This window comes from Neophocaena asiaeorientalis, unplaced genomic scaffold (genome assembly GCF_003031525.2).
Source record: "Neophocaena asiaeorientalis asiaeorientalis breed wild unplaced genomic scaffold, Neophocaena_asiaeorientalis_V1.1 scaffold251, whole genome shotgun sequence".
NCBI lineage: Eukaryota > Metazoa > Chordata > Mammalia > Artiodactyla > Phocoenidae > Neophocaena > Neophocaena asiaeorientalis.
In genome coordinates, this window is record NW_020173377.1 from 2,250,530 (window position 1) to 2,276,294 (window position 25,765).

Genomic DNA, 25,765 nt, shown 5'->3' on the forward strand with positions numbered 1-25,765 from the left:
AAGCTTTAGGAATGAAATGCAGCAACTCATGATGTCATCATGGGAGTAAAAAGCCACAAAGCTCTAGCCCGTTCAGGAGAAGTTTGCTCTTTCAGAAATAGTGACTGAAGTTGCAGTATGATTAATAGTGGTTAATATTAGAACCATGAAGTGGCAAACTGTTAGAGATGGAAGTGACCCTCAGGAGTCTAGAGATAGTGTCCCCACTTTACAGGCAGGACACTGAAGCCTGAAGAGAGGTGGGACTGCCCAGGGCAGAGCCAGGACCTAACTGAGGCCGAGGGCCCTGACATGGCACTAAGCACCAAGAAAAACATTCCACAAAGACGACTCATGCTCATGTTTGTAAGGGTCTCCCACCATGATTTTCTTTGTGCTGCTCCTGAAGATAAGGGTGACCCTGTAGGAGGAACCTCTGACAATGAACTTGGCTGACTCAGGGATTTTTTACTCTTTCTGCTGAAGTCAGAGCATGGAACAGTCATGGAGAAGTGAATTGCACGAGCAGCCTCCTGTGTATGTGTGTTTCTATCTCTTGATGGAGCTTTTTGTTAAAGGTTTTCCTGTGATTGGATTGTGGGCTTTTTTTTCTTGCGGGCGGGCAGTGTTTTTGTCTGTTTTTTGCATGGAATGGTGAGAGTGAGTCAAAGTTTGTAGCTGGTTTCTTTCGACCTAACTAAGGAAGAAAAAGGTTATTCTGTGAGGATACCAGCTGTGTTATATGGGTCTGTAATGATCATTTTGTCTTCACTTTTGAAACCTTTGCCTAAATGTGCCTGGAGGTAGCTATTGAGCCCCACCCCTCGCAAGCAGGCTCAGTTCCCTGGGTGCTGACAGAAGGGAAGGGGACTTCTTCGGTGCCTCAGAAAAGATGTTTCTCAGCTCTCTGGGCCCTTCGAGTCAGGTCTGCGTCCATACTTGCCATTCACACCCTGTCTCCGCACTGAGCAGGGTCCGCAGGCGTGCACTGCACAGACAGAGCTCGCTGGTCCCGCACCTTCGCCCTGCGTGCCTGAGCTGGTCTCAGACTCCGCCCCACAGCACTCCAGGCACCACTGCCGGGTTTTACAGCTGAAACCAAGGCGTCCTTCCTAAGAGGAACCATATGGGCAGAGCTTGCAGGGGGAAAGGGTTTCCTGTTGGCACCGTTAGGTCTATAAAAACCATAAGGTCACTGCAGTTCAAAGTTATGCATCAAGGGATAGAAGAAGTGCATGGGTTCAGGTGATTCTCCTGTGTTTCAACCTTCGACCACCTCTCCTAACCCCAGAGCAGGATTAGTCGTTACCGCACTTGCTCAGACCCCTGCGGTAGCTCTTGTCACAGTAGGTTGAAGTCCACCGGGGGGCTGCCTCTCCCACGGGCCCTCCAGGGCAGGTGCAGAGCCCAGTCCCTCTCTGCGTCCCGCATCTCCTTTGCTGCCTGGTCTCCAGCACACGTCCGTGATGTTTCTAGGGTTGAATCAAGTGGAGGAGAAAAAACACCCGTGTGCCAGATGGTGGCTCTGGGTGGGTCCCAGGGCCACCTGACACTAGCAGGTGCATTTCAACATTTCTTCCACTTCTGCTCAGGATCGTGCTATGGGGGAGGGAGATGTGCCCAGAGACCCTGGTAGCACTGGGACCACAGGCAGCTTTGCCTTCTGGTCGCTGGCTGGGAGAAAACCTTCTTCTCCCCATAAGACTACTTCTTGGTGCTCTAGTGCCGGTGTCTTTGGTCGGCACCTTCTGCATCTTGGCTTCACAAGCTGGGCAGAAGAACATCAGATAGATTAACGGAAAATGAGTCAAATTCTTAATTTTTTAAAAAGATTTTATGCTTGGTACCTTCGTGCACTCCTCCCTCTATAATACCTCCTCTCCTTCAGTATATTTAAAATAAGAATTTGTGAAATATTAGGTTTGTTTACAGATTTTCTCGAGTACTTCTTGTTGGGACAAGAAAAGATGTAGCTGTAACTGAGATGTTTTGATGGCCTCTCAGCACAAACCTGGAAATCAGAAGAATAAGCTGGCGCCAGGCACAGCGGCAGGATTCAGTTTGGTCCCCAGGCTTCTTCTCTTGGGAAGTTGGATGGACAGGATCTCTTCCTGTCGGGGGACTTTGTGGGAAGTCCTTGGCAGATCACGGAAATGAGGGCTCCCCACTGTGGAGGCGCCTGGCTTCTTGGCATTTCCTTTTGCCAAGGAAATGAGGACCCTTCATCACCCTCCTCGCCCTCTTGCCAGATTCCCCAATGGTCAGCCTGGAGGCAGAGATCACATCTGTCCCGTCCCCGGGCGCACAGTGCATCCGTGGCACCACTTAAAGCGTTTCTTCTCCCCACAGCCAGCATGCCCACCAGTGAGACGGAGTCTGTGAACACGGAGAACGTGAGTGGGGAAGGCGAGAACCAAGGCTGCTGTGGGAGCCTCTGGTGAGTGGGGTGGGAGGGGGGTGCCCTGAACTCTCAGCTCCTCCTGGCTTCTTAGAGAAGCAGATATGAGGAAGACACCCAGATTTCAGGGGAGCCCTGGAGCCATGGCCTCAGGTGCAAGAGGGGTGGGGCGGGCTCACCCTGGACCCCTTGGTCCTCCCCCTAGCCCAGATGCCCCAGACCCCCAGCACTTCACCTGCCTCTTCCCTCAGAGCAGTCTGTCCCGTTGAGGTGGAGCCTGCCGCGGGCTGAGCCGGGTAACCCAGCAATTCCCCTGTGTCTACTAGGTGCTGGTGGAGAAGAAGAGGCGCCACCAAGGCCGGGCCCTCTGGGTGTCGGCGGTGGGGGTAAAAGGCCTGATTCTCTGAGCCTGGTGCTGGCGTCAGTGCTTTGAAGGGCTTGTATGGCAGAATAGAATGTGCTACGTATTTAAGTTTCCTTCACTCACGGGGTCTCCCAACCTCATGTATAGTGGCTGGATAACAAGACCCTGCCGTCCTCGGCTCACGCACTTTGTCTGGAGCCCTGCACCGCCCTCTCCTAACCGTGGAGGATGCCATCACTTTAACACCCACTGGCTTTTTTCTAGACGAGCTGGGCGGCAGCAGCGGGTGCACCAGCAGCGTGCAGAGCATCGCCTGCTTTTGGGGGAGGCCCATGCGGTTTTGTCTGCTTTCTGCTGGTGTCCTTTGGGTCTTATGTCTGTTGAGTACAGGTGTCGTCTTTAAGAGAATCTGGTCTCCTTGGCAGAGGTTCATAAAAACGCTGTGTTAGGAGCAGGAAACTCAACAGTTTATGAAGTAGACTTGCCTCCTCTCTCTTGCTCTGCCCCCCTACGATAGCATGAAGTAGGCGGGGAATGGGTCTGTCTTGCCACCTTACAGATGAGCCCAGTGAAGCTCCAGAAGGTGCGCTGCTTGCCCAGGCTCTCGCAGTGAGTGACGAGCAGAGCCAGGACTCCGAGCCCAGGGCTCCATGTGCTGCTCTTGAGATGTGAGGCTGAGCTGTGGGCAGGAGAGGGCCTGCTGGCTGCAGTGTGAGGGGAGAAGAACCCCTGGCATCACCACCTGTGCCAGGGCTGCTCAGGCAGCTAAGAGTCTTCTCTTGCTTGGCCCCCTGCTCGGCGCTCACCCCAGCTGGCCCGCTGCAGGAGCCGGGGGTGCTGGATCCAGGCTTCCGTGCATGGCTTTTATGATATCTCTGCTGAAATGTGGGGGGAGCGTATCCTCAAGACTTCCTAACAGGAATCATATTCTTTTTTGTCTTTCTTTCAGTCAAGCCATCTCAAAGTCCAAGCTCAGGTCAGTATCTTCTTTCTGTACTTAAGCCTGTGTGGGTTTTTTATGTGCAGGCTTCCGAATTTTACATAGAGTTGCTCTAGACTTGGTGTATCACTCTGTGGGCGCTAACGTTCATGTAGAAGATCAATCTGCCCAGTAAACAGTAAGCACCTGCCTTGGAGAACAGTGTAGTAGGTGCCAAAGATGCCCCCCTCCGAAACAGACAGACCAGTAAGATGCAGCAATGAGCAACGCTGTGCCTACTAATCAACCCTTTGCCTCCCCTCCCAGCGCCCTTTGTCTCAGAGAGATTCTTCCTGTCACTTCTCTGCTTAAAGCCTTTCCATGGAAGGAAGTTCAGGAGGTCTTCTGAGTTGCTCGTAATGTTCTCTTTCTCGCTCTGGGTGCAGGTTACACCGTCTGTTGGTAAAAACTCATTGAACTGTATACCAATGGTTTGATACTTTTCCATATAAGTATTATTTTTCAGTTAGAAATAGTGTTTTACCACTATATACAAAACTCAACTTGAAATGGAATAGAACTACATGTAAAACTTAAAACTGTAAACGTTCTAGGGCTTCCCTGGTGGCGCAGTGGTTGAGAGTCCGCCTGCCGATGCAGGAGACATGGGTTCGTGACCCGGTCCGGGAAGATCCCACATGCCGCAGAGCGGCTGGGCCCGTGAGCCATGGCCGCTGGGCCTGCGCGTCCGGAGCCTGTGCTCCGCAAGGGGAGAGGCCACAACAGTGAGAGGCCCGCGTACCGCAAATAAATAAATAAATAACTACTGAGAGATCAACAACACAAATGAATCACAAATGAATTTTTACTAAGTGAAGGAAGCCAGTCTTAAAAAGCTATATATTGTATGATTCTGTTCATAGGATTCCAGATGACGCAAAATAATAGAGAAAGAGAACGAATCAGTAGTTTCTGGGGCTGGGGTGAGCAGAGTAGAGTGGATTAACTGCAAAGTGCCATGAAGGAGCTTTATTGAGTGATGGAAATATTCTACATCTAGATTGTGGTTACAAACTGTAGAACTAAATAGAGTAAAGTTTACCATATGTGAATTAGATCTCAGTAAACCTGACTTAAAAAAAAAGGGACTTCCCTGGTGGCCCAGCAGTTAAGACTCCGCACACCCAATGCAGGGGACACAGGTTCAATCCCTGGTCAGGGAACTAAGATCCCACATGCTGTGGGGCGCGGCCAAAAAAAAAAAAAAAGAAAGAAAAAAAATTAAAAGCCCTTTCATGGACTTCCTGTTGCCAGAGGGCATTTAAATTCCTTCGTAATTTGGCCCCCAGCTCACCAAAACATGGTCTCATGTTTTGACACCCTTCCCAGACTCTGCACTTTGTTTTTCTGGACTGCTTTCAAGCCATCAAATGTACCACACACTCCCGTTCTTCCCGTCCAAGTCTCTTTGGGGGAGCTGAGTGGAGTGCCCTGCCCTCTCCATATAGCAAGAGCAGTAACCAGTTGCACCTTGCCTGTTCCAGGTCTTGCCAAAGAGCTGGCACAACTCTTTCTTTGGCCCCTGGGTTACAGTGTTCTTAGCAGATCGGTGCAGCTGAGTCGTCCAGGGCTACAGCCCTGGACACAGCCTGGAGATTCTTCTGACTCAAGCACCTAAAGGAAGCGCCCACCACCCCCCATCACTGAGCACAGGCTGGACAGAGCTGACACTGCCACTCGGCCTGCCCTTCCCCGGGACCCCCTTCACCAAGCCATCCTGTGGCAGGGAACGTTTCCTATAGGGAGACGGGCTAAGGGAAAGAATACTTTCTCTAATTACGTACTGCAGCTGCGAATTGGTAGAGGACATGCTACTTGTCTTCTTGGCTCAGCTCATTCTATTTGTATGGAAACATGATTCAATATTAGCTTTTCTCCTGAAGGTATATTTTGAGCATCCCTAGTTAGAAAGGGCACCTGATGACTCAGGAGTACTCAACGTCGACAGCTCTCTCCGGCTCCAGAGGAACCTCCAGATTTAAGAAAGGACTGAAAGTTTCCCTAAAAGGAAAACTTGGGTTTGGGAGCACTTCGCTGCCTGGGAAATTCCGCACGATGACTGAGGTGCTGCGAGAGACGTGTGATAAGCTGTTCTCGCTGCCCTGAGAGCTCGGACAGATCCGTGTGCCTCGAGGTGGGCACGTGAACTGCATACGTGTACGAAGTCGTGATTCTGTGAATAGCTAGATTTCCTAACTGGTTTGAGGACTGCATATGACAGATTATGGGGTTATCTAAAGCCATAGGAAGGAAACTGATAGCACGATCAAGTCAAGACTGTGCTTTTAAAAGTTGTATTTTAAAACCAAAGTAATTTGTCTGACGAGGTCTGGTCATTTCTATGCCATTTGTTCTCATCTTTCCTCCCTGCACCCTGACCCCAGCTGGGACCTCCAGAGTGCAGTTACTCCTCAGTGATGTTGATCAGGTGCTGCATCTGTCTTCCAGGGAGTGACATTTGCTTTTCTTTCAGCCGACGCTGGCGCCGCTGGAACCGCTTCAGTCGCAGAAGGTGTAGGGCTGCCGTGAAGTCTGTCACGTTTTACTGGCTGGTTATTGTCCTGGTGTTTCTCAACACCTTAACCATTTCCTCTGAGCACTACAACCAGCCTGACTGGTTGACACAGATTCAAGGTATAAGCAGAAGCTGTTCTCTTTCTGTTCCAAATAGGGGATCCCTGAGGCTGTCTGACTGCAGTCTAGTCTTTTCTGATGGACATAGGGTAGCATCCAGGACCATTTCCAGTGAGCAGTAGCTTGGAAGGCGGCAGAACCAAGCACAGGGCGCACCTGGAGAGGGGGTGCGGTCTGTGCCATGTGGTGCGTGAAGCACCTCGAAGCTGATAACTCCAGAGCAACTCGTTGTCTTAACCCTGTGACAACCTGGGATCAAGGAATCAGGCAGCTGGAAGGGACTTCATCATCCCTTCTCCCCGTCTCCACTGGAAGCTTTGTTTTCCTCTGTAGTTTTCTTGGCAAGCGGTGGCTGTTCACCTACCTCGAATGCCCCAGCAGGGAGAATGGGAGCTCATCCCATTCTGAGTTCGACAGTTTTGAGCCATTGTGAAGCCCTGCCTGACATCAACCCAAATCTGTTTCTGTCTGACTCTCCAGCCTGCTGGGTGGCATTTTCTGAAGTGACCCTGATAGGCAACTGCTTCTTAGATCATGGCGCTATAAGGAAGAGCCAACAGATTTTTTTTGTTACTGATTGAAACAAACAAACAAAAACCACGTGATGACCTAAATGCAGAATTGTAGGCTTTCAGGGCTCGAAAGTATCAGAGATTATGTGGTAAGCTGCCCCTCCCCACTTTACAGTCAGTGAAACTGAGGCCCAGAGAAACCAAGGAACTTCTCCAAGGGGCACACGTCTGGGTAGTAGCCAGAAGTAGGACCAGAGCCTGACAGACGAGCACACCATAAGCGTTCTTGCTGCATTTCTGTAATTGGGGCAAGAGCAAAGACAAGGGCAGAGGTTCTTGGGGCACTTCTAGCAGTGGCTGGTGAGAGGGAGGTGGGGAGGGAGAGGTCAGAGCCACTCCCATGATGAGATCCCGAGGACATGTGCCCCTTTGTCTTTCTAGATATTGCTAACAAAGTCCTCTTGGCTCTGTTCACCTGCGAGATGCTTGTAAAGATGTACAGCTTGGGTCTCCAGGCATATTTCGTCTCTCTTTTCAATCGGTTTGATTGCTTCGTGGTGTGTGGAGGAATTACTGAAACGATCTTGGTGGAACTGGAAATCATGTCTCCTCTGGGCATCTCTGTGTTTCGCTGTGTTCGGCTCTTGAGAATTTTCAAAGTGACCAGGTGAGGACGTGCGCATCTCACTGCAGGTGTTTTCTGAACGTGGGTGGTGGTCAGCCCTGTCCCCGCCTGGGGGACCTTCTGCTCCATCCCAGGTGGCGCTCTGGGCTCACCCCCTTGTCTTGACTTGCAGGCACTGGACCTCCCTGAGCAACTTGGTGGCATCCTTGTTAAACTCCATGAAGTCCATCGCTTCGCTGCTGCTTCTGCTTTTTCTCTTCATCATCATCTTTTCCTTGCTGGGGATGCAGCTGTTCGGCGGCAAGTTTAATTTTGACGAAACGCAAACCAAGCGGAGCACCTTTGATAATTTCCCTCAAGCGCTTCTAACCGTGTTCCAGGTGGGTCCCCCGCCATCCTTTCCCTGGGCTGCACCTTAGGGGATGCCTTCTCATCTGTCCACGAATCAATAAGACAAAACACTCCATTGTTATTGTATTAGTAACCTCTGCCCTAATAACACTCTGATTAATTTGGTGCCATTTAAGTCATTTGTTTTGCATCTCACTCCCGATCTATGTGCTGTGATTTCACGTTTTTGTGAGACCACTAGTTGTATTCCGAAATAATCAACCAAAAATTTGTGTTTGATTGTATGAGGTTTCTGAGGTTCCTGTGACATAGGCTCTAAAATCCTCTTCTTGTCCTTTGCTAATTTTTGGCGGCAGGCAAGTTTTGTAATCCTGGTTATAATGGATTTATGCAGAGAAGTGACTTCTAAAGCCCTAATGCCTTGGTGTATAGTCAGAGGAATCAGGGTGATTAAAGAGTTGTGACAGCTTTCTGGCCCTTTGTTGTCCTCCCTCGTGTGATGTAATGGGGACACACAGACTCAGGATGTCTCTGCCGTTGGGGCCTTTGCAGGCATCGGGCTGAGAAGGGAGCAGCAGTGCCAGAGGTTCACAGGTAGCCCTGCGCTCAGAGGCCCAGCCTCTCCACCCCACCTGGCTGTAAGCTGAGGTGTCCCAAACCCCCACCTTGTGTATTGTGAGCTGAAGCCCTTCCTTAGAGCCTGGCAGGTAGATTTAAAAGACCCATCTGGGGCTTCCCTGGTGGCGCAGTGGTTGAGAGTCCGCCTGCCGATGCGGGGGACGTGGGTTTTTGCCCCGGTCCGGGAGGATCCCACATGCCACGGAGTGGCTGGGCCCGTGAGCCATGGCCACTGAGCCTGCGTGTCCGGAGCCTGTGCTCCACAACGGGAGAGGCCACAGCAGTGACAGGCCCGCGTACCTCAAAAAAAAAAAAAAAAACCCATCTGCCTGGGAATTCCCTGGCGGTCCAGTGGTTAGGACTCCGTGCTTCCACTGCAGGGAACGTGGGTTCCATCCCTGGCCGGGAAACTAAGATCCCACAAGCCACGCAGCGCCCTTGTTGGCCTCATCTGTCCTTGTTGCTTTTCACATGCGATGCCAGCAGCGAGTCCTGCAGGAGAGGGGGGAAGGCCTGGCGGGAGGGGCAGTGGACATGGACGTCCCACGGTGGCTCCTCCAGTGCTCAGCTCTGTGACCTTGGAAAGTCACTATTTTCTGAAAAATGAGAGCCTAGGGAATGATCTCTAAGGTTCTTTCCTACTTGGACGTTTCGAAGTGAATGGAATTACCGTCACTGCTCTAGACCTGGCCTATAGCAATAAAGTATAATATTAACTCGGTTTTAATTTTTGGCCACTGACGAGTCTTTTTTTTTTGGTACTTTCGGAGAAACCTGCATGGTGGCGGTGGTTTTTGTAGTACGTGTGCACGGCACAAAATTCAAATGTTAAAAAAGCGTATACGAGGACAAGTCTCCCTCCCACCCAGCCGCCATTTTCCCGCTGTCGGAGGCAACCACCATTAAGCAGATTCTTCGGTGTTCTCCCAGTATATTCGCTCAGGTGTAAATAAACCTACCTACCCGCCTATCTACCTACAGATGGTAGCTCATCCTACATGCTTTTTTTCATCTTTCCTTTTAACACCTAACATGTCCTTAAGAACCTTCTTTACTGGTCCGTAAAAAGCTGCTGCCTCCTTTTCAATGCTGCTCTGTTTTGTGGCGTGGGCGTGCCAGAATTCATGGGTCCAGTCCCCTGCTGATGGATATTCCACTGTGTCTCGTCTTGGCTGAGTGGATGACCTTGAAGATACACCATGGGGCACGTGTGTGACAGTAGGTCTGTAGGATAAATTCCCCCAAGTGGAATTGCTGGTTTAAAGGGTGTGTAGCCATTTTTAACTTTGACACCCTTGCCCAAGTATTGTCTTCAAGGCTGTGGTAGTTCATCCTCCGGTGATGGGGTGTGGGGACTGCCCATTGCCTAACTCCCTTTCACCATAGTGAGTGTGCAGACGTTTCGATTACTGCCCGTCTGGTAGGTGGAAACGGTATCTCATTGTAGTTTTAATTGATATTACTGTTGTCAGGAGTGATGTTGAATGTCTTCTCAGGTGGGCAGGAGCCAGTTATAGTTCCTTTTCTGTGAATTGCTTCGCCTTGTCAAGCCATTTGCCAAATTTCTGTTTGGTTGTACGGCCCATTTTCTCTGGGTATGCGTATACGTGTTTAAATGCACAGAGGTCCTGGAGAGACACACCAACAGCATGCTCCTGGGGGGCGGACCGAATGGGCAGGGGTGTAGTCAGAGGGTACACAAGTCTTACATGGAATGCTATTTTATTTTCACCAGAAGAGTTAACTCATGTGATGAAGCATAACATTTAAAAAACTATAGGATAACAGATGCGTTTGTTCAGTGCAAACTGAACTGTGAAAGGCAGGTTACACCAGACACGGGCAACCCCCGGGAGCTCTGGGAGAACCGTGGGAACTGTGAGTCCACCTGCCCGCTGATCCCAGTTTTGGCTTCTTAGATTCTGACAGGTGAAGACTGGAATGCTGTGATGTACGATGGCATTATGGCCTACGGGGGCCCGTCGTCTTCGGGAATGATCGTCTGCATCTACTTCATCATCCTCTTCATTTGTGGTAACTGTATCCTTCAGCCTTCAGGCTGGCCCGGGCCGCCTTGTTGTCCCTGTCGTGTTTACTGTCTTCCTCTCTGAGTTTCCCCGTGGCGATGGTGGTAGCCGTGGTGGTGGGGAGGTGAGTGCCCTCACCTCACTCTCGTGCCCTCCTTCGCCGTTGCTAGGGCAGCACAGGAGAAGCAGAGTCTCAGTTAGGCTTTGAGGAATGAGAGCAGCCACGGGAGGGAGCCTGAGACGGCACGTGGGCTGCACCAGTGGCCACCCACTCAGCATGGCGTCCCACCTCCTGTACAGGTCCCAAGGCATGGCTTAGGACAAAGCCCTGTTGTTCTCCGTGCCATCACCCTTGAGGGTGTAGGGAGGAAAAATGTCCCTCTAGCTTGCAGGTTCTTTTGGCTGGCTTGTAATCAAATTGACGTAAGACAGATTAAGAGGCGGGAAACAGATTTAATTTCATACAACATCCCTTGAGCTGTATCTTCTCTAGCTTGTTAGTGAATTTTCTTCAGGGTGGAAACCCCAGTGCAAACCTATGGGGACAGTGCTTTGTTCTTCAATGTATTGTGTGGAAGTCCCTCTTTCAACACAGAGAAATCCTAGGAGTCTCTCATGCAGCTCCAACAGCCCTGCTGCAGGGAACCACCCTGCTCCCCCTGCCTGGAGGGCAGCTCTCCTGCCCGGCTGTCTGCATGTGCCTCTTACTGCCTGTGGGTCCTGCTGGAGTTTGGGGTGGCATTTCTCCATCTTCCCAACTAGATGAGAAGCTTCTTGAGTCAGCGATCTCTTTTTGTATTCACATGTCTCGTGGCTTACACCACAGGGTCATGCACGCACAGCCCTTGGTCAGTGTTTGTTAAGTGAATGATCGGTATTTTTTCTCTGCTCTTCTCGTGATTAATTCTTTAGGCCACAGCCGTATACTGGCCCTAATCTGCAGAGAAGTATTCCCTGGCCACTTTCCAGTTAGATACTGTGTTTTCTTTGTAGTACATGTGTCACTCTCTGAAATCCTTAAGTAGTTTATGTTCTGTCCCCCCGCAGCTAGAATAGATGCTACTTGGGAGCTTGGACTCCAGTCTGTCCTGTTTCCTCCCATGTCCCCAGCACCCAGAACGGTGCCTGGCACATCAGAAGTGCTTGACGGATGTTTTCAAATAGATTCCACAGCACACCACTGTTTAGGAGGGTCTTGTGGGTAATGCTTCTAAAAACAGATAATGGGTATTTGCTCTTGGAAACCACCTGTTACAAACTTGCAAGATTTTCCTGTGGTTTATTACTCTGCATTTTCTTTCTACTACCTAAAAGAATCTAGTGTCATTTTAAGACTAGAGTTGCAGTATTTGTTCATTGCGATCATCAGTAGGGATTCTCAGTGCAGTTATTCCCAGCACTAATCGTTTTCTGAGCCATGATTACCCCACGTCTGTCAGAGGAGAGCTCGTGTTGCCAAGCCATCGCCAAGCCCAGGACAAACTGCTTCTCCAGGCTCATTGCAGCTCTGTTAAAAAATAATCCTACTGTATCAAAGGTGTTTTGAAAGCCTTCATAGAATCCACTCACATTTCTGTCCTCTTTAAGGACTTGAATAGGTCAAGCATGACATCCCCTGGAAGACTGGTCATTATCAGCGCCTTGTTAGGTTATGTTTGTTGACATGTTCGGCAACCTGCCTGAGAGTTCAGATTGCGGAGGGTGTGTGGGACCGTGCTGTGCCTCTCCTGTCTTGGGGTCCCTGGGCTCCCGTTGTCTTGCACGCAGGTGGCGGCACGTCAGCTAGAGGGAAGCATCAGTCAGAGAACGGAGTCGTTTTGACCTATTTATTGCCCTCTGATCCCTGTGCTTCTCCAAAATGTACTTAACTGCTAACGAGTAAGAAACAGGCATCGTCTGATTTGGGAACCTTATTCAGCATATTTTTTTCGGTCATTCAAGGAAACCACACATAGGACATTATAGTAAGAGCCAAAAACCTGATAACTTGTTCAGTCACCTAACTTTTTACTATTTGCAAAAATGAAATTCAGCCACAATAGTCTAAGATACAGCCACCGGGGGACACTGCGGAGGAGTGGTCCAGCGCCATCGGGCAATAAGGCAGGCGTGCTGGAGTCAGTCAGTGTTTGTGGAATGAACGAATGAACGAGGTATTCACAGACTCGGAAGGTCATTTCAAATAAGAAAGGCTCCGGCTGCCTTGTGCGACGGGATCATCGTTTGAATAACGTGTAGCCTTTGCAGGGTCTTATTTGGAAAGGACACCCCGCATAGATATGTTGTGGGTGTGAGTGTTTTAAAAGAAAGAAAACAAAAGGCATAAAGCGAAATGCAAAATGCATAAAAACAACACGCTTATGTTACAGATTGTTTTATGCAATGTGTGTCATAGCCCTAGACCCCTAGATGTACAGACACGTGTGCACAAGCACATACGTGCACACGCATGAAGGGGAATGTCGGCGTTTGTAGGTTTTCATGGGTTTTGGTGAATCTTAATTTTGTTTTTGGCCAGCTTGCCTTCTACAGGTTCTAGTTCTTTTTGAAAAAAAAAATGGGACTCTGGTCTCCTAGCTTTACCAAGTGAACATAGCACTAGGGGACAGTTACCTGTCACCAGCCTCCTGAACACGGGGGTGTTTCATTGCCATTATTGACCGTGTGTAGCTGCATTTAGAACCGTGTTGCATCCTTAACGTTTTCAAATTAGATATTCTACTGAATGTCTTCTTGGCCATCGCTGTAGACAACTTGGCAGATGCTGAAAGTTTGAATACTGCTCAGAAAGAGGAAGCTGAAGAAAAGGAAAGGAAGAAGATTGCCAGGTAACCCCATTTTCACCTGGGCGGTTTGCTGAGGGGTTTGCCCCGAGGAGCCGTTCGCAGGTGGGGCCTGCCGGGGCGCCCGGCTCCACAGCAGCTGCAGCTCCTGTGCTGCTGCTTTGTGGCGATCCTGGCTGGTCCTGTGAGGCCGACCGAAGAGGATGGACTCTTGGGCAGAACCCAGGCCCTCAGCTCTCATCCCCTCGGAGCTGAGAGCAGGAGTCACGCGTCCCCACGCTTAACGAATCACTGCAGTTAGTTTTGGCGTCATAAAATAAATGATGCGTTCAATGCTGATTCGCTCTTGGATGAGAATTTTAATAAGATGATCTGTGTAATGAATCCAGTGCAGTGAGGTGAACAGGAAGCTCTGGGTGTGGGTTGTGCTATGTTCTTGCTATTAGGGTTGTTTCCAATTAACTTCCGTCCTTCCCTGGGCCACTGTTGATTCAGAATCCTGATTAGCTTTTTTATACAAAGCAGTATGGTTACTTGGGTTTTTTTTGTTCTCTCCTCTTCTCTGTAGAAAAGAAAGCCTGGAAAATAAAAAGAACAACAAACCAGAAATCAACCAGATAGCCAACAGTGACAACAAGGTAGATGTTACATTCTCCACTTTGTTTCAAAATGATTCTGTTGATATCACCGTAAATGTATCCTTTACACCATGACAGTGTTGTGTGTGGTATTTTGGAGTAGTGAAAGTGTGGCACCCCGTCACAGACACTGGCTTTCCAGGGGTGTCTGAGTGAATGAAGGCGCTTAGCTGGTTGTTAACGGTATTTCACCAGAGAGCTGGTATGATGCATACTGAACTGGTCTGACTGCTTATTTCTTCTTGTTTGGAATGATGTGGTCAGGCCTGACCTGTGTCAGTATCTTCTCAGTGGGGATTAAAATCAAGGATTGCTGAAAGATGTCTGTCCCCAGAGTGCGGGTGTCTCAGGGTCAGAGGGTCTGGGCGCTTAAGGCCCTACTGTGAAACTTTGTGCACCGTGTCAGCTCTGGATTTCTCATTAATTTGTTCATTTATTCAGTGAGTCAGTAAATACTTTTTGAGTGGTGACTGTGTGTCAGATACTGGGGACCGGGAACGGCCAAGACCAGCGAGGTCCCTGCGTGCGTGGGGCTCTCAGTCTGACGGGGTGGCAGGAATCCGTAAGGCAGTTCTCATGTAGCGTGGGTGCCAGTGTTGGGAGAGGAAGAGGCATGGGTGGGGCTGGCTGTCCATGGCTGGGTAGGGGTTACATCAGTTTACTCCTCTTCTGCCCTCAGGCCTTCTGTTTTCAGCAGAGTCACCGTCTGGGGGCACCTGCTGTCCCGACACACTTACACACAGTGCACACTCTGGAGACAATTCCTCTGCCCCTTGCTGGACGGCAGGGTTGAGCCTTTACTTGCCCCTCTCGAGTACATTTAAGTCAGTCTCCGTTCCTCCCAAGACCTCTTTGTCTTCCCAGGTCACCATCGATGACTACCGAGAAGAAGATGAGGACAAAGACCCCTACCCGCCTTGTGATGTGCCAGGTATGTGGCGGAGGCCCGAGACAGGCTCTCAGCGCGTGAGCCATGTGTCTTCGCTCTCACTCTGATCAGAGGCTGAGTCTGCGGCTGGCTGGCCCAGCTGGGCGCACGCGGGGCTGCCGAGGCTGCCGAGGCCACGGGTGCAGTCCCCTCGTGGGCCGGTTAGCTCTGCTTTTCCTCGTGGTTGCAGGCGGCTCATGTAACCTAGGCTCCAGGGGGGTGGGGAGAGAACGTGCAGGTGGAGCAGGGCAAGCCCACACTGGGCTGGGACATCTCTCTAGGAGACGGCCAGTTATCAACATTCACCTGATACTTTCACCTCGACTGGGGCCTTAGCTGGCTGACGTAGGAGGGACCGTGGAATCAGGGAGCCTGGGGGCCTGTGTGTGACTTGAAACCCCACACAGCTTTTCAGGCTGAAGCTGAGCACGGAGGTTGCTGGGGAAGCAGCAAGGTGCTGGGGGGAAGGGCAGTGAGAATCCCACAGCTGCCACCTTCACCTTCGCTCAGACCTTAAACTGCTGGGGCCTCACTCCCACAGCTACGCATGCTCACCAGACGGCCGCTTCTCAGCCCCTCCCCGCCCCCATATACTCTCCGTTCGGATTTGGAAGGGTTTTGATTAATGTAAGCTGATAGACGATGTTAACGTTTAAGCCAAATATTCATGTGAAATTGAGGACGACCATGGAAACCCAAATGCAGTCTTTGTTTATTTCACGCCGAAAAAAAAAGTGTCTCCTTTAAAGTAGGTGAAGAGGAAGAGGAGGAGGAAGAGGATGAACCCGAGGTTCCTGCTGGCCCCCGTCCTCGAAGAATGTCTGAGTTGAACATGAAAGAGAAAATCACCCCCATCCCCGAAGGGAGCGCTTTCTTCATTCTTAGCAAGACCAACCCGTAAATATCCCCTTTCTAGTTGCACGGCTGCCCCGTCTCCCCCAGGACCCTACAGGTTGCTTGAGGGTGGCTGGGGATGGGGTGAGGGAAGATGGTTCTCAGCCCCTTTCTGTGCCTGAGCGTCGGGGCCCCCAAGCCCCCTCGGACCCCTGTCCTGCTCCAGCCTTGCCTTTGCCCTCTGTGCATCTCTTCCTAGCCTTCCTGTGCCTGGACCAGGGGCTTAGGGGTGTGACCAGGTCCTGGGAGAAGTGCTGTTCCAGATTCTCCTCCCCACCAACCCCTGCACTGGGCCAGCAGTGGTGCAATACTGTGGCTTGGTCAGAGCCCACAGCTCTGGTGTGCCGTGAGTCGTCACTTGTGAAGTGTTTTTTTCATCCAAAGGACCCTTTCTTCACGAGGGGGCCTCTGTTAAGATGCTGTGGGGGATGAGGATTTTGACCAACTTCTGCAGAGTATCTTCACCCAGAGATCCAGTTTAGTTGATTACTTTTCCCTATTGAGTTTGATGGTGATAAAGTAATAATCGCTCAGTGATATTGTATAGATGGTAGCTGTTCAGTTCAGCTCCCTGATATCCTGCTTAAAATGCATTTCTCTTGTTGAAATGATCCTGTGCTCACCAGGAACATGGTAATTACTCACAAGTACTGTAAGAGGAAGATGTGTATTTGCTAGCTGGTTTCTAGGTTTCAAATGATCTGGGAAGGAGTGAAGTGCCAGGGGGAATCGATGGCTCCCGGAAAGGTTTCTAGAATTGCAGAAGCAGCTCTGGGCTGTCAGCAAAGAACTCCATAAATTCACAGGCTCCAGGGAGACATAGGTGGGAAGCAAGGGGGGCCGCAGTCTTACAGACTTGAAGACTGGATGGTAGTCTTCATCACTCATCACCGTTGACAGTTTGGGTATCTCTTTTAAAAAGTTATTCAGCTGAGTCACTGACATCTACAGCTCACTACATCTGCCTATATTGGAGGAATGGATTGATTTTCCCCCAAAGCTTTGAGCACTCCTGCCCTCACAGCACTGGAAGGCCTTCCCTAGCTGCTGATGGCTTGCAGGCCCTCCAGGGACCACATCCCAGCAGTAAGCAGCCCTAAAAGGGAAGATTTGAAGCAAGGGGTCACCTTCATATAAAGTGGACTCCAGTTTTTAAAGTGAAAAAAAACGTTTCAAAGGAAAACCTACATGTATTCTATAGACAAAAATAATCTTTAAATTCTAAAGTCAAACATTGAGGCTAGGGGAAGTCAGGCACTAACTAACTAGCCCATGGGACATCAGGGGCGTCAGGAAAGGCTCTGATGGCCTGTGGAGCCATTGTGAGAGCCAGGGCCGGGGGTGCTGAGCACACGCGGTAGCGTCCTTCTAAGATTCTTGCATGATGGTGTAACTTTCACTTGACTTTCTCAGAAGTACTCGTTGTGGGTCGACTCCCTCTCCTCCCTGCAAAAATAGCACTTATGACAGAATCTCCACATAACAGGAGATTGCACCAAGCCTCACTTACCGTGGTCATGTTTTGATACAGCCCAACTGCTGGGATTGCTTCCATTCTTTTTGAGCTGTTGGCATGAGCTCTGACCTTGGTCTCTGTTCCAAGGCAGGGAAAGGGAGCAGCTGGGCTTCATGTTATGGTGGGGATATGTCACCCTCAGACCTGGATTGGAAATCTACACCTGGGCCCTCGGCAGTGAGAGCATAGAGTCCTAACCACTGGACCGCCGGGGAATTCCCATAGCTGGGTCGCCTTAAGAACGTTCTTTCACAGGCTGAAGCCTCAGTCTCTTCACCTTTAGAAGGACAGGGTCCACACTTTTAAGGACTCAGTGAATGGTGTCTGCAGTGTGTCCATACAGAACACTTGGGGTCTGCCATCCTGGGGTTTCCAGGGGCTGATGGTCCGGTGGGTCCGTTTGCTGGGTCGGGGCTTGGGCGGCACAGGGACAGCTGTCCTCCACCTGGTTCGTCAACGCGGAGTGGACCTAAGTGTGCTGAGGGCCCGGGCCCTTCTGGGGCTGCGTCCATGCGGCGGCTTTCCCCGCAGGATCCGCGTGGGCTGCCACAAGCTCATCAACCACCACATCTTCACCAACCTTATCCTCGTCTTCATCATGCTGAGCAGCGCTGCCCTCGCCGCCGAGGACCCCATCCGCAGCCACTCCTTCCGGAACACTGTAAGCCCCCAGCGAGGACGGCAGGGCGGGGCTCCCCGGGCTGGTGCTGAGCCCTTGGGCAGAGGCCGCGTCCGTGCAGGGCCTGCAGGGGCCATGAGGGCAAAAGCTCAAGTGGGCCTCTTGTTCACCTGCAGGCATTTTGTTTCAGGTTTGTCAGTGCCAGAGAGGTTTTGTTTTATGGGCACAAACCTTTATTGAATCATATATTTTATACCTCGTTTCAAATATTCTGCAATAACTGAGTATTTTCAGGGGCTCGGCTTCTCTACCTCTCCGTGCCTCGCTGCCAACGTTTTGGTCCCTCTTTCCCCCTCCCTGGTCCAATTCACACGCACACCTATTTTGAGATTCCCGCCTGGTGGCAGCATCCAGCAGGAGAGAAAGTAAAATTGAAACCAGGTGTGTCACACGCCCGGGAGCTCTTATGTAGGGTTGGCAGGAAGACTTAAATGCGCAAAGCTACTTGGTTCTGTTACTGACAAGAAATACAAGTTAGGGAGATGACACATGTGGACCTGAAGGGTTCAGTGGAGAAGAACTAAGTTTTGGTTAGTTTGGGGCAGGAGGTGGCTTTACAAAGAAAACAAGCAGAGGGTTTATTCTTGTGTTTGTAATCAGTTTCGTAATTTAGGGCTGGCTCCCTTCCCCAGCATCGATGTTGGGCAGAGACTGGTACCTAAATCACTTCCTGCCTGAGAAATTCAGTCTCAGCAGGTCAGCTGTCAGCACTGAGAACAGTCCAGAGGCAAGACAGCTTCAGAGGACGGTAGCCTGTTGACTGCCCGGCCTCAATACCGTAGCGTAGTTTCAGATGATCGCCCAGAAAGCTGCCCGGGGAAGGAGGCCCGCAAGTGTGCGAGGCCATCAGGGGTCACTGCCTTGCCTGGTTGGTACCTCTTTCTGTACAAGAGATTTTTAGAGGTTTGTGGATTTAGACGAATCACCAGATCAGTGTCCCACGATTTCAGTTGTGACAACCAAGCCCTGTGCTGTCTTTTCATTTCCAGTGCTCTTGGTCTGAAGCCTGGCAAACCCAATCTATCAGATTGCTGAAACTCGAGCACCCTGATACAAAGATTAAAGGATCTTCCCCTCAAAGCATGTGTGGGTGATGTAAAGATGAAGGCCCTGAGCCTGTCGCAATCTGTACTCAGAGGTTAGGGCTTTTGTTAAGATTCTCGAGGCTGTCTAAACACTCAGATGCAACAAGGCCCTCAGTGTCACTGGTTCCATCCTAAAGATGAGACACGAGGGGGAAAAGCTGTTTGGGAAAAAAATACCATTATGTGATGGACTAGGTCAGAAGCTAGTCCTAGAACACAGATTGACAAAGCGTTAACTTATATGCGGGCCTCATGTTCTAAGTTTTTATTGTAATTACTTCCCCGTGGGTTCATTTCCCTGCAACTTTTCCCAAGAATGTTATTGTTCGTTTTTAATAGATGTACATATGTATGTGTGTCTTGCTTTTAAAATACCACAGTGTTTTTATTTGACTGTAGTCAGAACACTTAACATGAGATTTTCCTTGACAAAATTTTAAGGATACAAGACAGTATCCTTAACCCTGGGCACCATATTGGATGGCAGATCTCTGGAACTCACTCACCTTGTATGACAGGAACTTTACCCATGTCCACCTCCCACAGCCCCTGACAACCGCCATTCTGCTTTCTCTCTGTGAGTTTCACTACTTTAGGTATGTCATATAACTAATATCATGCAGTGCTTTTTTATTTTATTTTTTTTTAAAAAACCTTAGCTGATTCATTAGTGAAAAAGAGAAAGGAGGCAGAGTGAGGAAAGAACAACCTGCATCCAAGAGCTTTGACCCTGGGTACCAGGCTGAGTTGTTGGCTTGTCGGCAGCTGTGTCATTCTTGGCTACCCACGTGCTTTCAGCAGGCACAGCCCTGCTGCGACCTCGGAGGGGCTAAGGAGGAGGGGCAGGGTTCCCTGTGGGCAGCCTTGGTAGTGTACTGGGAAAGACCTTTCATTGCCTGGCCGGAAACACAGATACACAGAAGGGTTCCAGTAAAATTTATAAATCCCCAAATGGAAACAGTTTGGGAAATGAATAATACTGTCTGAAGAGAGAGAACTTCAGCGAGGAGGGCTGCCTTTGAAACAGAGGTCCTCGCCTTAGTGTAACAGTAGTAAGGACTCCCCTGGGGTGGGTCCCACACAGACACAGCAGGGCCCGCGGCTCTGGACTGACACATCGGAGGCCTGGCTTCCCGCTCAGCGATGCAGAGACTGGCCGAGTGGCCTGAGCAGCTGCCCGTTTTCAGCATCCACCTCTGTGAAATGAACGGAGTTGGCCTGGGTGGGCTTCACGGGTTATCTTCCAGGGCCACTCTCTTCAGTTCCCCCAAACCACAGAGCCCAGTTGTCATGCAGATAAGCAGCCCAGACGGCCTCTTCCAGTGGCAGAGTCTCGGCTGCTGTGTCTGTGGCTGAGGATTCTCTGTGGGCAGCCTTAGACAGCCCCACTGCTGCCCACCTGCCCGCCCTTCAGCCCCCATGGCTCTGAGGAGAAGCAGGGACCCCAGAAGGGGTTAGCAGGACTTCACTGCTTGGAAAGGAGACGGTATTCTCAGGAATGCTGATAAAGTGGCCTGGACCATCATTCAGAGGCCAAGTCAGTCCGTTCTTTGAATGGGCCCAGCAAGGAAAACACCTGCCTTGAGAGAGAGAGCAGTGTTAGATGCAGAGCAGCCGGCAGGAGGAAGATGATAAGTGAAACTCTTCCTTGCAGGTTTCTCCAGCCCGGCACATCGGTGGGGGAAGGATGTTTGCTCCCTGATTGAATGGGCTGGAATTGGAGGGGACACGTGGCCCCATTTGGTGCCACTAATACCTTTGTTTACATTTTCCCTCCAATCCAAAGTTCAGCTGAATGACAGCATATTTCATTCTACCAAAAAGGCAGTTAAAAATCTAAAATGTGTGTGAGACTAATTTATCTGGTGCCACAAGTTACTTATCAGCATAGTGCTTTCATAAGTGAGCCTCTGTCTGCCCAGAACACGAGGCTGGGCCGGGGGGCGGGGGACGGTCACCCGGAGTGCTTACAGGAGGTAAGTGTCCCCAAAGTTCTTGGTTGGACCAAGGTGGGGCCCTTTGAGCATGTCTGCACTTTCCTCCAGGGTGGCAGGCATATCCCGGGAGAACGGGTCTCTGACCGCTTGTGGGCGTGTAGCTGTTGGGGTTTGTCCAGATGCCTTTTTCTCATCTCCACGTGTTGTGCCTTGCAGATACTGGGTTACTTTGACTATGCTTTCACAGCCATCTTTACTGTTGAAATCCTGTTGAAGGTAATGGCTTTTTCATTGATCCTCGCATACTCTGAAGCAGCGGTAGCAATAACGGTGGCAATTCTTTGTTTACCTTCCAGATGCTAGGTTATGCAGATTATGTCTTCACTGGTACTTTTGCATTTGAGATCGTTTTGAAGGTAACAGGTGCCACAGGAGTGTGTTTCAGGGGCCTGCTCCTGTGTGTGACACACGGCCAAGACGCGTGACGTGCTTTTGGCTGTTTTCAGTTTTTGTCCTCTGTGATCAAGCTCCGCTTTTCTTTTTTTTTTAACCAAAGGATTTTTTTCCTGTAACCATTCAACTTGTTTTTGCTGTTTCTTTTTAACCTTTGGATGCATGTAGGAGCTACTTTGGCTTCCTAATAGTGATTGGGAATTATATTTTGCTCCTTTTTTAATGTCCTCTGAAATGTGTCAACTGATAACAGATACAACACTATGTGTGAACTTTCTTCCACCCTTCTTGACATCAAAGTCGGAGGAAAAGCATTTCTCCTGCGAAGGGAATGTCTCTCTTCTCATTTCTTTGACTGCATTATGTTTTCAGTGCCCTAAAAGAGTAACACACTATTTTCTTGCAACAGGATTTGCAAGATAATGTGGGTCTCTTTGTGTTAAGATATATCTGTTTTAATGGATGGGCTTACATTTACACAAACGGAAAGAGCACCCTCTGGACGGGGGGCCCGGAATGTACTGCCCATGCATGAGTTGCCAGTCGCCGTTGCTGCATGTGGTTTGTGTCCTGGTTGGGAAGCCACCCTGGGGAGAGCTCGTTCCTATGTACTCAGAGGTCTGGAGACCCACAGCGGAGAGCCCAGAACCCCAGACTTGCTGAGGGGCATGCGTCCTCGCAGTGCTGGGACAACGTGGCCTGGGACAACTGTCAGGGCAGTCATCTCCTAGTGGAGAGAAAAGCTGGGAAACGAGGTCTTGGAACCACAGTTTCTTTAAACCATGTTGGGGATTTTGTGTGTGCATCTCAGGACAGAAAAAAGAAAAAAATACGTATTTTAAATGTACCGTGGAACTTGGGCTCTTTACAAAATCTTCTGTAAAATGAAACCTCAGTTAACGTTCCAGGCAATAGGGTATTTATTTTCTCTCTCTCCTTTTTTTTTCTTTTTTCTTTTTTTTTTGGTTAATGAAAATACTAGCACAAAACCAACCAACCAACCTCTGTTTAAACCCTTGTTTAAAATCTTCTAGACATTTGAGTTCATTTTCCTGCCTTTAGGCCAGTAAATTTGGTTGACGGTTGTCCTAAGTGAGATGCTGCCTCGGTCAGTGAGCAGATTCTACCTCCGTCTCCACGGTGACGGGCATTGGAGCAGGAGGCCCAGGGCGTGGGGTGCAAGTACGCTCACCTGGCCTCTGCTTCATCCTGAGCTGTCTTTTTTTTTTTTTGGCAATTTGCCTTCTCCTCAAACTGAACAGGAAAATGTTATCTTTAGCCTGTTAGCCTGGTTAATTGAGGTTTTACTTTCCACATTTTTTTTTTTTTTTGCGATACGCGGGCCTCTCACTGTTGTGGCCTCTCCTGTTGCGGAGCACAGGCTCCGGACGTGCAGGCTCAGCGGCCACGGCTCACAGGCTCAACCGCTCCATGGCATGTGGGATCTTCCCAGACCGGGGCATGAACCCGTGTCCCATGCATCGGCAGGCGGACTCTCAACCACTGCGCCACCAGGGAAGCCCTACTTTCCACATTTTTAAGTTGTTCAGTGCATTTAGTTCCTCTTGGGCTTCAGGGCAAAGAGATACAGGTTTATTTAAAAGAAAAAACCCCACAATTATTGCTTTTCAATTTTAATATATTTGCCTCAGTGACTTAAATCTTCCAAATCAATTCTCATTTTGAAAGTATCTCATAGAGTGGAAAATGAGCTAAAACAAGGATTCAGAAAATGCAGAATCTCTGAGAAGCAGCTGACATGGAAAGAGTGGTTCCCGGTGGCCTGGGGAGGATTTGGAAGGCTGTTTGGATACTGGGTTAAACCATCTGAAGTGGCCTTTTTTTTGTAGGTTAAAGAGGGTTAATTATTGGCAGTTCAACATGGGCCAGTATAATTAGCTCCCAGCTCTGCCTCTCCTCTCCTGTACTTATCTGAAACTTCTCCCATCTGTTTTTCTAAAGAAGCAGTAACTCCATGTATTTTGCAGTTTTTATTCTGGAGCACTTCCTCACTAAGCTCCTTATTCAGAAAGCTCAGTGGGGAACCTGCGGTGTGGGCTCCGGGTACTCGGGGCCGTGACTTAGCAGGTGACGGCTTCTGAGCCACACCTGGCACATGCTAGAGTAGCTGGGCTTGGAGGAGCCTTTAAAATGGGTTTATCAGTAAGGACCCTTAGGAGCAATAGGGGGCCTGGGAAAACCATGCACGTTTCTATATCAACGGAACGTGTGAGCCCGGGGCTCGGGCACTTCTAGCCCCACTTGGGAAGTCTGGGTTGGAGCAATGTGGGCTCTGCTGGGGTCTCAGAAGGGCCGGAACTGGCGTTTTGTGGGGAAGCCAGGTTGTCTGGGCAGTGATTACATCCTGACAAACCTGGTCAAGTGGACTCTCTGCTGAGACAGAGCCTTTGGACGTGCCAACGATATATTCATAATTGAAATTTGTTTTCACTGTGATAATGTCCAGTGAAATAATTGTTCTCTTCTTTTAAAATGTATAGGAAATCAGCTGCCCCTTTTCCATTTTTGAACAAAGCATTCAGTTGCTCTGCCCTGTTGGTTTACATTTCTGGCTTCCTAATGCACACTTGTTCGTAAAGTCATACTTTGCTCAAGCTTTTGTAAAGAGCCCAGGTTTCTTTTCCTTTGCAGAGAGAAAAGAAAAACAAAACTCTAAATCACTCATGATTCTGCTTATAGATGACGACTTTCGGAGCTTTCCTCCACAAAGGGGCTTTCTGCAGGAACTACTTCAACTTACTGGATATGCTGGTCGTTGGGGTGTCTCTGGTGTCATTTGGGATCCAGTAAGTATTCTGGGGTGTGTGTGAACGTGTGTGTACAGGACTGTTGGGCAGGAAGGTCTGTGTGAGGAATCTTAACATAATTCATAAAGCCTAGGCATCGTTTTAATTATGGCATTCGGTTATCTGGGAAAGCTTAATTTGTGCCCATGCCAGAAAGCATTGGGACAACTCATCCTTTCTTGTGTTTCTGTTTCTCTTTTTATGCCCTCTGCTGGGTTGTGCTCATTATTCTCTGTGATATTTTTTTCAAAAGAGGGTGAAAGGGCTTCCCTGGTGGCGCAAAGTCTAGACTAGGAGGGAGGGCAGCTGGACTCTACTCTGGGTTCTCCAGGGGCTGGCCCAGGGCCCGGGGCCGGTGGGGGCTCCTCTCCCAGGATCTCAGTTCCCCATCTATACAGGAGAGGTTGGACGAGGTGACCTCTCAGGCCTTTCCAGCTTGGATATTGAAGGCTTCCCTTACTCTCCAGGATAAATCAGCTGCTATGACCCTTTTCTTTTGGCATCTAAAATTTTGTTTGTTTGGTTTTGGTTTTGGTTTTGTGGTACGTGGGCCTTTCACTGTTGTGGCCTCTCCCGTTGCGGAGCACAGGCTCTGGACGCACAGGCTCAGTGGCCATGGCTCATGGGCCCAGCCGCTCCACGGCATGTGGGATCCTCCCGGACCGGGGCACGAACCCGTGTCCCCTGCATCGGCAGGCGGACTCACAACCACTGCACCAACAGGGAAGCCCGGCATCTAAAATTTTTAGCTAGAAGGGGCCAAAGCTGCAAGTCAGAGCCCCAGGACCTTTCCACGGCATTGAGGGATTTCTGGTGGGGAACAGCCCCAGCTGTACACTGCCTGCCTGCCGTACCTGGGGGTTTGGGACAGAGGCTCCAGTGGGAGCATCCAGGGGTGGTCTTGCTTTCCTGCTGACTTTGAAGCACCTCTGCTCAGGTGCTGACCATCAGTGCCCCTCATATGAGAGCACATGTGTGCACATGGCCTCTGAACTAAAGGCAAATGAGAGGCTCTATCCCCTTCAGAAGGGGGAGGACCCCTGCCTGAAACTGCCCTGTGTTAAAATCCTCTTCCTCACCTCCCGTCAGTACCCAGTGAGAGGGAGCCATGTAGTCACAACTCGGAAAGGCATTCTCACGAGTATCTTTGCAACGCCTGTAAGCTCGCAGCTGTGCCTGCACCTTCCAGCTGCCACCCCCCCATATGCTAACCCCATACCCACTTGGGACTCACCTGATATCACCTCTATGGGGCCTTCCCAGACTCCCCAAGGTCTTTTCCCCTGGCTGCCTTCTCTCTGTTGTCACACCTACATGCTGGCTTGCGGTTGCCCATCTCTGCCACCCAACGGCGGACTCCTTGAAGGCCAGAGAAGCCCAGCACCAGGGCACTGCAGCAGGCCTCCAAACTTAGAAAACCAACCAAACCAACGCAACTCAGCCAAGTACTGCCTAGCATTTACATCAGGTGGAAAGAATAAAGCAAACTCCTGAATTGTGTCTCTGCTGCATTAGTTGTGTGCCTGTCAGGGTCTCTGAGAGTGCGGGGGGCCTGGCT

The 25,765-nt window shown here is 50.1% G+C and overlaps 1 protein-coding gene across 4 annotated transcripts in view; it reads left to right on the forward strand.

Moving 5' to 3' along the window:
- Window positions 1-25,765, forward strand: part of CACNA1D (calcium voltage-gated channel subunit alpha1 D) — a 316,740-nt gene that overhangs the window by 222,802 nt on the left and 68,173 nt on the right. For 3 of the 4 annotated variants that reach the window (XM_024746347.1, XM_024746350.1, XM_024746348.1), the window contains exons 10-22: window positions 2,329-2,416; window positions 3,691-3,717; window positions 6,194-6,354; window positions 7,308-7,533; window positions 7,664-7,871; window positions 10,380-10,500; window positions 13,201-13,315; window positions 13,839-13,908; window positions 14,773-14,839; window positions 15,586-15,733; window positions 17,778-17,907; window positions 21,164-21,223; window positions 24,101-24,207. In XM_024746347.1, coding sequence (XP_024602115.1) covers window positions 2,329-2,416; window positions 3,691-3,717; window positions 6,194-6,354; window positions 7,308-7,533; window positions 7,664-7,871; window positions 10,380-10,500; window positions 13,201-13,315; window positions 13,839-13,908; window positions 14,773-14,839; window positions 15,586-15,733; window positions 17,778-17,907; window positions 21,164-21,223; window positions 24,101-24,207 — 1,528 coding nt within the window. Of the gene's footprint in view, window positions 1-2,328; window positions 2,417-2,703; window positions 2,764-3,690; window positions 3,718-6,193; window positions 6,355-7,307; window positions 7,534-7,663; window positions 7,872-10,379; window positions 10,501-13,200; window positions 13,316-13,838; window positions 13,909-14,772; window positions 14,840-15,585; window positions 15,734-17,777; window positions 17,908-21,163; window positions 21,224-24,100; window positions 24,208-25,765 lie in introns of all 4 variants that reach the window. The other variant, XM_024746346.1, reaches the window with a different exon arrangement.